This window comes from Lucilia cuprina, chromosome 5 (genome assembly GCF_022045245.1).
Source record: "Lucilia cuprina isolate Lc7/37 chromosome 5, ASM2204524v1, whole genome shotgun sequence".
Classification (NCBI taxonomy): Eukaryota; Metazoa; Arthropoda; class Insecta; order Diptera; family Calliphoridae; genus Lucilia; species Lucilia cuprina.
In genome coordinates, this window is record NC_060953.1 from 14486418 (window position 1) to 14498017 (window position 11600).

The 11600-nt window shown below is 34.3% G+C and overlaps 2 protein-coding genes across 2 annotated transcripts in view; both read right to left on the bottom strand.

Moving 5' to 3' along the window:
- Nucleotides 1-1826: 1826 nt before the first annotated feature.
- LOC111684011 (serine/threonine-protein kinase 11-interacting protein) lies at nt 1827-3277 on the bottom strand. The gene is made up of 3 exons (XM_023446129.2): nt 2939-3277; nt 2198-2882; nt 1827-2143 (listed from the first exon to the last, which is right to left on the bottom strand). The coding sequence occupies exons 1-3, from the start codon at nt 3275-3277 to the stop codon at nt 1908-1910; spliced, it is 1260 nt and encodes a 419-aa protein (XP_023301897.2). The 3' UTR covers nt 1827-1907.
- Nucleotides 3278-9438: 6161 nt separating this feature from the next.
- The window catches only part of LOC111684013 (glutamate receptor ionotropic, kainate 2), a 9228-nt gene continuing 7066 nt past the window's right edge, over nt 9439-11600 (bottom strand). Inside the window, 5 exon segments of the mRNA XM_046953130.1 lie at nt 9439-10185; nt 10250-10403; nt 10406-10550; nt 10629-10786; nt 10789-10821. Of these exon segments, the coding sequence (XP_046809086.1) occupies nt 9531-10185; nt 10250-10403; nt 10406-10550; nt 10629-10786; nt 10789-10821 (1145 nt within the window). The 3' untranslated portion in view covers nt 9439-9530.

Consider the following 11600-nt stretch of genomic DNA (forward strand, 5'->3'; position numbering starts at 1 on the left):
TAGTCTATAGTCTAGTCTATAGTCTAGTCTATAGTCTAGTCTATAGTCTAGTCTATAGTCTAGTCTATAGTCTAGTCTATAGTCTAGTCTATAGTCTAGTCTATAGTCTAGTCTATAGTCTAGTCTATAGTCTAGTCTATAGTCTAGTCTATAGTCTAGTCTATAGTCTAGTCTATAGTCTAGTCTATAGTCTAGTCTATAGTCTAGTCTATAGTCTAGTCTATAGTCTAGTCTATAGTCTAGTCTATAGTCTAGTCTATAGTCTAGTCTATAGTCTAGTCTATAGTCTAGTCTATAGTCTAGTCTATAGTCTAGTCTATAGTCTAGTCTATAGTCTAGTCTATAGTCTAGTCTATAGTCTAGTCTATAGTCTAGTCTATAGTCTAGTCTATAGTCTAGTCTATAGTCTAGTCTATAGTCTAGTCTATAGTCTAGTCTATAGTTCTGTCTTTAGTCTAGTCAATAGTCTAGTCTATATTTTAGTCTATAGTCTAGTCTATAGTCTAGTCTATACTCTAGTCTATAGTCTAGTCTATAGTATTGTCTATAGTCTAGTCTATAGTCTAGTCTATAATCTATTCTATAGTCTAGTCTACATTTTAGTCTACATTTTAGTCTATAGTCTAGTCTATAGTCTAGTCTATAGTCTAGTCTATAGTCTAGTCTATAGTCTAGTCTATAGTCTAGTCTATAGTCTAGTCTATAGTCTAGTCTATAGTCTAGTCTATAGTCTAGTCTATAGTCTAGTCTATAGTCTAGTCTATAGTCTAGTCTATAGTCTAGTCTATAGTCTAGTCTATAGTTTAGTCTATAGTCTAGTTTATAGTTTAGTCTATAGTCTAGTCTATAGCCTAGTCTATAGTCTAGTCTATAGTCTAGTCTATAGTCTAGTCTATAGTCTAGTCTATAGTCTAGTCTATAGTCTAGTCTATAGTCTAGTCTATAGTCTAGTCTATAGTCTAGTCTATAGTCTAGTCTATAGTCTAGTCTATAGTCTAGTCTATAATCTATTCTATAGTCTAGTCTATAGTCTAGTCTATAGTCTAGTCTATAGTCTAGTCTATGGTCTAGTCTATAGTCTAGTCTATAGTCTAGTCTATAGTCTAGTCTATAGTCTAGTCTATAGTCTAGTCTATAGTCTAGCCTATAGTATAGTCTATAGTCTAGTCTATAATCTATTCTATAGTCTAGTCTACATTTTAGTCTATAGACTCGACTATAGTCTAGTCTATAGTCTAGTCTATATTCTAGTCTATAGTCTATTCTATAGTCTAGTCTATAGTCTAGTCTATAGTCTAGTCTATAGTCTAGTCTATAGTCTAGTCTATAGTCTAGTCTATAGTCTAGTCTATAGTCTAGTCTATAGTCTAGTCTATAGTCTAGTCTATAGTCTAGTCTATAGTCTAGTCTATAGTCTAGTCTATAGTCTAGTCTATAGTCTAGTCTATAGTCTAGTCTTTAGTCTAGTCTATAGTCTAGTCTATAGTCTAGTCTATAGTCTAGTCTATAGTCTAGTCTATAGTCTAGTCTATAGTCTAGTCTATAGTCTAGTCTTTAGTCTAGTCTATAGTCTAGTCTATAGTCTAGTCTTTAGTCTAGTCTAGTCTATAGTCTGGTCTGTAGTCTAGCCTATAGTCTGGTCTGTAGTCTAGCCTATATTCTAGTCTATATTCTAGTCTAGTCTATAGTCTAATCTATAGTCTAGTCTATAGTCTAGTCTATAGTCTAGTCTATAGTCTAGTCTATAGTCTAGTCTATAGTCTTGTGTAAATTGTCTTCTTTAGCCTAATGTATATTCTACACTTTTCATTAAAAAGGTGGAAATTTTAATGACTACTTAGTATAATGTTATTGAATAACTCGAAATTCTAAACTTATACAAACATACAAAATATTTTAAGAAAATCTCATTTTCCATTTGCTTGAGTGGCAGATATACAATCGTAACTACCATTCGATGAAACGGAAGAAGGTGGACGTGTAGAACTATTAGAGGATGCTGTTGAATACGTAGAGCTATCCGAAGAAGCCCAAGCATTAGCCATATGACGTTTACGATGGAGCCTTTGACGAGCCAAAGCAACAACAGAACCTATAACAGGAGAACCTGAAGACAAGGAGTTGGAGCGAGAGGCAACTGAAACTAAAAAGGGATAAATTATTCTGCCTACAAATTATTATACAGAATTTTATTCACCTGAATTTGGTCTTTGTTGTCCTGAAGCATTATTATGATTGTCACAGTTTCTTGTGGGTGCTGTCGCAGGACGTTGATCCCTATCTGGAAGATCTAACTTAATAGAACTTGAGGCTGAGGATAATGAGGAAACATCATCACTTTCTAGAGATGGCATGTTATTCGTAGTTATATCCTCATTGACGGCATCATGCTGCAACATCACACCATCCAACACTTGCAGTGAGGGTATACTACGTTGTAATGTCTCACGATAGAAAGGTTGATGACGTACTGGATTTCCTTGCAAATGTAATTCCATCAAGTTTCCACATAATCCCAGAAATGTCAACATACTTAATTCACTTATCCGATTGTTACGTACACTCAAATGTTGCAACAACATTAAATCTGTCAGAGTATTTATACGTTGTATCATATTGTCGTCGGCGATGAGCACTCGTAGAGCTGGAAAACCACTAGTACCATCGAAACTGTTAAGACCACAATTGCTGACATTTAAATGACTTAAATGTACCAAACCATAGCCTAAATCGCGTAAGGAGCATAATACCGATCCACTAAGATCTAAATGTTGCAAACGTGGCAAGAACATAGCCAAATGTGATAAACTCAAGGTATAGGAGATGACACGTAACCGGACAGTTTCTACATTGTGCAAATCCGAACGTGAGGTAACACGTCTCTGGAATGGAACATAAGTATGAAATAACCATTAAGTTAAAATTTGAAAATACTTACCAGCAATTCATCTAATGTTGGCTCTGGAGCTTGTGGCGGTAATACCGCCGGCAATAAGTGTACATAAGCTGGGAAATGGTTTTCTTCCTCTGCTTCTATTATATCACGATCGAAAGAGCCCAATATACGAAAATTTCTCTCACGATTTCTATTGTTTAACTGTAAAACTTCTGCACTAACTTGTATATGCTGCGGCTCCGCTAAAGGCTGACGTACTTGTGCTGCTGCCACTGGTAAAACTGGTATTTGTTCTTGTCTTTGTACTGCTGGGACATCTTGATTAATAGATACTTCTGGTGAAGATTCACTAAGATCTTGAGGGGCCTCTAAAAGGGGCATATCTTTGAAATAGTTTTACTCTTTGTAAACAAAGGAGTGCGTTTTAACTTTAAATATTAACAATGTTTTGCATATCGATAAAGCGAGTGCTATTGTATTACCATAGCAACGGTCCATGTTTACAAAACTAATGAAAGTTTGTGTATAGCAGGGTTGTATTTTAAATAGTGTTGTAATTTTTTTAGTTAAAGCTTTAAGAGGATACCGTTAAAAGCTTTCATATATTTGAAATTATTAGAGATATTCTGCTTTACTGGATCTTAGATTAACAAATCTATAGTTAAGGCTATAGACCAGTTTATGGAGTAATCTATAGTTCAGACTATTAAATCAAGTCTCTAAGCTAGATTAAGCAATACTATAGACTTTTGACTAATCTATAGACCAGACTATAAACTGATCTATAGTCCATACTATAAACTGATCTAAAGTGCAGACTATATACTGATCTATAGTCCAGACTATAGACAGATCCAAAGACCAGACTATAGACAGATCTAAGGACTAGACTATAGAGAGATCTATAGTTCAGACTATAAACAGATCTATAGTCCAGACTATAGACAGATCTATAGTCCAGACTATAGACAGATCTATAGTCAAGACTATAGTCAGAACTATAGTCCAGACTATAGACAGATCTATAGTTCAGACTATAGACCTAATAGTCCTGACTATAGACAGATCAATATACCAGACTTTAGATCGTTCTATAGTCCAGACCATAGACTGATCTTAAATTCAGACTATTGACTGATCAATAGTCCAAACTATACAGTCCAGAGTTTATAGCCCAGACTGTTATATAACTGTCCAAACTATAGAATTATCTAAAGTGCAGACTATTAAGTGATCTAAAGTTCAGATTATAGTTTGATCTATAGACCAGACTATAGACAGATCTATAGTCCAGACTATAGACTGTTCTATAGTCCAAACTGTAGACTGTTTTATAGTTCAGACTATAGACTGTTCTAGTCCAGACTATAGACTGTTCTATAGTCCAGACTATAGACTGTTCTATAGTCCAGACTATAGACTGTTCTATAGTCCAGACTATAGACTGTTCTATAGTCCAGACTATAGACTGTTCTATAGTCCAGACTATAGACTGTTCTATAGTCCAGACTATAGACTGTTCTATAGTCCAGACTATAGACTGTTCTATAGTCCAGACTATAGACTGTTCTATAGTCCAGACTATAGACTGTTCTATAGTCCAAACTGTAGACTGTTCTATAGTCCAGACTATAGACTATTCTATAGTCCAGACTATAGACTATTCTATAGTCCAGACTATAGACTATTCTATAGTCCAGACTATAGACTGTTCTATAGTCCAGACTATAGACTGTTCTATAGTCCAGACCATAGACTGATCTTAAATTCAGACTATTGACTGATCAATAGTCCAAACTATACAGTCCACAGTTTATAGCCCAGACTGTTATATAACTGTCCAAACTATAGAATTATCTAAAGTGCAGACTATTAAGTGATCTATAGTTCAGATTATAGTTTGATCTATAGACCAGACTATAGACAGATCTATAGTCCAGACTATAGACAGATCTATTGCCCATACAATAGACTAACCTTAGTCCAGTCTTTAAACGAATTTTTATATAAACTATTGATTTACCTATAGTCCATGCTATAGATTGATCTATAGAACAGTACAGCCTTCAAAACTTAAATTCATAGCGCCACTAAAGCTTTATAGATGTTATACTGAAATTTGAACAAATAAAAATATCTTCAAATCAATCTAATTTATCATCCTGTCACTGTTATGTCTATTGATGTAGGACAACATGCCTTGTTGATTGCTCCAAAAAGATTCTAAAAATACGTTGCCCCATCACCACTCTCTTATATATATTGTGACAATTTAGCCCACGCACAAATGTGGGCTATTAAACCGGCACACAATAGTCAACACCTTCCAATGTGATTAACACGCTCTCAAAAATTATTTTTATCACAATCTGCTGGTCTAATTAACTAGGTTTTGTTCGACAATTACCATTACATTTTGTTGATTATTGATTGGTTGATAAATTATAAAATTACAAATAAAATAAAAAATGTGTGGTGGGTAAGGGACCACAATTGGAGGCAGTGATGAAATGGTGTTAAAAATGCATTTGTTAAATAAATTAATTAAAAATGTATTTATGATTTCTGAAAGATAGTAAATATTACATATTATCATTATTCTAGACTATAGACTGTTCTCTAGTCCGGATCACTGTTCTATAGTCCAGATTATAGACTGTTCTATAGTCCAGACAAGAGACTTTTCTATAGTCCAGACTATAGACCGTTCTATAGTCCAGACTATAGACCGTTCTATAGTCCAGACTATAGACTGTTCTATAGTCCAGACTATAGACTGTTCTATAGTCCAGATTATAGACTGTTCTATAGTCCAGACAAGAGACTTTTCTATAGTCCAGACTATAGACCGTTCTATAGTCCAGACTATAGACCATTCTATAGTCCAGACTATAGACTGTTCTATAGTCCAGACTATAGACTGTTCTATAGTCCAGACTATAGACTGTTCTATAGTCCAGACTATACATTGTTCTATAGTCCAGACTATTGATTGTTCTATAGTCCAAACTACAAACTGTTCTATAATCCAGACTATAGACTGTTCTATAGTCCAGACTACAAACTGTTCTAAGTATAGTCCAGACTATGGACTGTTCTATAGTCTAGACTATAGACTGTTCTATAGTCCACACTATAGACTGTTCTATAGTACAGATTATAGAGTGTACTATAGTCCAGACTATAGACTGTTCTATAGTCCAGACTATAGACTGTTCTATAGTTCAGACTATAGACTATTCTATAGTCCAGACTATAGACTGTTCTATAGTCCAGACTATAGACTGTTCTATAGTCCAGACTATATACTGTTCTATAGTCCAGACTATAGACTGTTCTATAGTCCAGACTACAAACTGTTCTATAGTCCAGACTAAAGACTGTTCTATAGTCCAGTCTATAGACTGTTCTATAGTCCAGACTATAGACTGTTCTATAGTTCAGACTATAGACTGTTCTATAGTCCAGACTATAGACTGTTCTATAGTCCAGTCTATAGACTGTTCTATAGTCCAGACTATAGATTGTTCTATAGTCCAGACAAGAGACTTTTCTATATTCCAGACTATAGACCGTTCTATAGTCCAGACTGTAGATTGTTCTATAGTCCAGACTATAGATTGTTCTATAGTCCAGACTATAGATTGTTCTATAGTCCAGACAAGAGACTTTTCTATAGTCCAGACTATAGACTGTTCTATAGTCCAGACTATAGACTCTTCTATAGTCCAGACTATAGACTGTTCTGTAGTCCAGACTATAGACTGTTCTGTAGTCCAGACTATAGACTGTTCTATAGTCCAGACTATGGACTGTTCTTTAGTCCATACTATAGACTGTTCTATAGTCCAGACTATAGACTGTTCTATAGTCCACACTATAAAATGTTCTATAGTACAGATTATGGAGTGTACTATAGTCCAGACTATAGACTGTTCTATAGTCCAGACTATAGACTGTTCTATAGTTCAGACTGTAGACTATTCTATAGTCCAGACTATAGACTGTTCTATAGTCCAGACTATAGACTGTTCTATAGTCCAGACTATAGACTGTTCTATAGTCCAGACTATAGACTGTTCTGTAGTCCAGACTATAGACTGTTCTATAGTCCAGACTACAAACTGTTCTATAGTCCAGACTATAGACTGTTCTATAGTCCAGACTATAGACTGTTCTATAGTCCAGACTATAGACTGTTCTATAGTCCAAACTATAGACTGTTCTATAGTCCAGACTATAGACTGTTCTATAGTCCAGACTATAGACTGTTCTATAGTCCAGACTATAGACTGTTCTATAGTCCAGACTTTAGACTGTTCTATAGTCCAGACTATAGACTGTTCTATAGTCCAGACTATAGACTGTTCTATAGTCCAGACTATAGACTGTTCTATAGTCCAGACTATAGACTGTTCTATAGTCCAGACTATAGACTGTTCTATAGTCCAGACTATAGACTGTTCTATAGTCCAGACTATAGACTGTTCTATAGTCCAGACTATAGACTGTTCTATAGTCCAGACTATAGACTGTTCTATAGGCCAGACTATAGACTGTTCTATAGGCCAGACTATAGACTGTTCTATAGTCCAGACTATAGACTGTTCTATAGTCCAGACTATAGACTGTTCTATAGTCCAGACTATAGACTGTTCTATAGTCCAGACTATAGACTGTTCTATAGTTCAGACTATAGACTGTTCTATAGTTCAGACTATAGACTGTTCTGTAGCCCAGACTATAGACTGTTCTATAGTTCAGACTATAGACTGTTCTATAGTCCAGACTATAGACTGCTCTATGGTCCAGACTATAGACTGTTCTATAGTCCAGACTATAGACTGTTCTATAGTCCAGACTATAGACTGTTCTATAGTCCAGACTATAGACTGTTCTATAGTCCAGACTATAGACTGTTCTATAGTCCAGACTATAGACTGTTCTATAGTCCAGACTATAGATTGTTCTATAGTCCAGACTATAGACTGTTCTATAGTCCAGACTATAGACTGTTCTATAGTCCAGACTATAGACTGTTCTATAGTCCAGACTATAGACTGTTCTATAGTCCAGACTATAGACTGTTCTATATTCCAGACTATAGACTGTTCTATAGTCCAGACTATAGACTGTTCTATAGTCCAGATTATAGACTGTTCTATAGTCCAGACTATAGACTGTTCTATAGTCCAGACTATAGACTGTTCTATAGTCCAGACTATAGACTGTTCTATAGTCCAGACTATAGACTGTTCTATAGTCCAGACTATAGACTGTTCTATAGTCCAGACTATAGACTGTTCTATAGTCCAGACTATAGACTGTTCTATAGTCCAGACTATAGACTGTTCTATAGTCCAGACTATAGACTGTTCTATAGTCCAGACTATAGACTGTTCTATAATCCAGACTATAGACTGTTCTATAGTCCAGACTATAGACTGTTCTATAGTCCAGACTATAGACTGTTCTATAGTCCAGACTATAGACTGTTCTATAGTCCAGACTATAGACTGTTCTATAGTCCAAACTATAGACTGTTCTATAGTCCAAACTATAGACTGTTTTATAGTCCAGACTATAGACTGTTCTATAGTCCAGACTATCAACTGTTCTATAGTTCAGACTATAGACTGTTCTATAGTCCAGACTATAGACTGTTCTATAGTCCAGACTATAGACTGTTCTATAGTCCAGACTATAGACTGTTCTATAGTCCAGACTATAGACTGTTCTATGGTCCAGACTATAGACTGTTCTATGGTCCAGACTATAGACTGTTCTATAGTCCAGACTATAGACTGTTCTATAGTCCAGACTATAGACTGTTCCATAGTCCAGACTATAGACTGTTCTATAGTCCAGACTATAGACTGTTCTATAGTCCAGACTATAGACTGTTCTATAGTCCAGACTATATACTCTTCTATAGCCCAGACTATAGACTGTTCTATGGTCCAGACTATAGACTGTTCTATAGTCCAGACTATAGAATGTTCTATAGTCCAGACTATAGACTGTTTTATAGTCCACACTATAGACTGTTCCTGACTGCACCTGGTCCTTGTTCACATAAAAATTTTTGAAATTTCTATATGTATTATTATTTTGATTACTTCATGCAAAGTACATATTCCCTTTAATACACAATATAATTATAGTTTACACCACCAAACATTATCGACACATTGTTATTCTCTAGTATGTATTTTTTTATTCATTACAACTCTACATATGTATGTACTTTACGACCAGCCCTTATCTTCTTTTGTAGTTTGTAGTAACTTTGATTGATGATTATGTAATCACGATTAATGTATATAATTGTCACATTTACAAACAATACAACGAACAATTATTTGTTTGTTACAAACCCAAAAAAAAAATAACATTATAATTATGGATGTTTAGTTACAAACGCAATTAAAACAAATGAACTCAGACTTTTTCATTGACATAATAAGGGGCGTGCGTTAAAGCAAATACTAGATTTTATCACAACTATATGAAGAGTAAACTTTATTGATTTAAAGATAGATATAATAAAATATTTTCACTAAAATCTAAAACACATACACATAATGAAAATGAAATAATTAAAATTTTCAAATCCATGTCAAAAAAAAATAGCTCACTCAGTGTAAGTATATTGAAATAGAGCTGCTGAAGGCACTCTAACCGGTACCAATTGACTTTGACCATCGGGCGTACGATAGACCATATATTCTCGACCATTTATAAATTTCCTTAGACCTGTTGATGTTATACCCATGCCACCATATTGTGAATCAGCTATTGCCGGTCTCAATGCACCAAAACCGCCACCATTACCATTAGCACCAAAATTAGCCGCCTGATGCCAACGCTTCATATTCTTAACATCTTGACGACCCTTACTACTGAAAATACTTTGATAAGGTGGCGGTGGGGTAATATTACTCGGTTGCGAACCATTAAGCAATCTCTTAGCACTATCCGAACTATTTTTACGCCAAAACCATTTGTGTGGTTTAATTTGATGACCATTCGGTGTACGACCCACACCATGGGTGGCCCATTGATTGTGTGAATCATGACGACTGTTGATATAGCGAAAGATAAGTTCTGTACTAAAGACAACAATAGCTGTAGCAAAACCAGCAAACATAATATAATAGGTCATCATAAGATCACCATTACGCAATTGTCTCTCAGTGCCACCCAAATCTTGAGGACAAATTTCGGCATTGGGTAAATCTTTAGCTGAAAGATGTTTTATAATGCCCGATTCCACGAGACTGAGTAATCTGAAATTGAAGTGCAATAGCTATAACTAAACTCTGCTTAAATATCTCATATGATCATACTCACTCTCGATCAAACAAATCACTCAAATTGCTACCGATCGGATATGCAAACGAACGTTTCTTTTTCAAAAACGGCTCCTTGGCCTTGGCAAATGGACAATGAATCTTCTCATTGGTCAAACTAATAGTTTTACGATAACGATAATCCAAATAGAGAGCATGCGTTATGCCGGTCGATCGCGCACAAATACATAACCATTCTTCTCGACATAGTTGTGCAAATTCAAGGTGTCATTAGTGTAATCGGTAAAGACGGCATAATTTTGCTGAGCCATACGACTAAGCATCGATAAACTTTCATTGGTCTGCAAATAGACAATTAAGCGATATTAAAACGTAAGCGTAATTGAGAAGTTAGCAATTTTGAATGGTGAAAATCTTACCGTTGTTATAGCATACTCAACACCACTACCACGATGTGAAACGAAATGTTTATTTTTCATCAATATATCGTTGACCGTATTAAAGGGCAATGTAAACTTTGATAGCGTGAGAAAAGCTGTTAAATTTGCCGTATAAAATGAGGTCAATATTGTGATGATATCCACCAGGTTGCAAATAATAAACGTGTTGAATCTACAACAAAAAAAAAGACGAACAGAATTGTTTGTAAATTAGACATAAAAAAGGAATTTTTTATTGTTCTTGTTGTACCATACATTTAGGATGATCACAGTTTACAAAAATCAATCCATTTAAAAGATTTAGAAAAAAATTTGAAATTTTTGTTTTAGTGAAATCTTTCTTGAACTTTTGGAATACGTTATATACATTCATGGACTGTATCCTGTGATTATCCCTAATTGATGGTGACACAATGATAATACAATGTTTACATTTCCATTATTCATTATACGAACGGTGATTGCTTTGGTTTGACTTTTTCATATTTTACATACAAACATTTAAAAATACATATTATTATTGATTTTATTATTTAAACTAATATTTATACTTTTAATTTATAGTTAGTCGAACAAAAAAAAAGAAAAACTAAATGTATAAATTTGCATATTTTATGAAATTATAATGGAATAATCGTTTATTATGCAAATATAAAATTGACCTATGGAAAGGGGCGTTGAAAAGCAAATAAAACGTTTATTAGCAATAATTGCTAATAAAACAACAATGTTTTAAACAATTTGTTTAATGTGCATAATTTCTGTAATAAATTAAAAATTCTACATTCATTGTTTGTAGTTTTCCTGTCATTATTTTGATTGGTTTTTAAATGTTTACTTTTACGCATTTGAATTTGTAATCTTGTAATCTTGTTAATAATCTATCTATCTTTCTATCTATCTATCTATCACTCACATCTATCATCTATCTATCATCTTACTACTATCTAT

Bases quoted from the DNA above. Each gene is read 5' to 3' on its own strand.
- LOC111684011 (XM_023446129.2), bottom strand. From the start codon at position 3,277: ATGCCCCTTTTAGAGGCCCCTCAAGATCTTAGTGAATCTTCACCAGAA. The intron at 2,883-2,938 runs GTAAGTATTTTC...GTTCCATTCCAG, and splicing joins CAACATTAGATGAATTGCTG to AGACGTGTTACCTCACGTTC. The intron at 2,144-2,197 runs GTGAATAAAATT...ATCCCTTTTTAG, and splicing joins ACAACAAAGACCAAATTCAG to TTTCAGTTGCCTCTCGCTCC.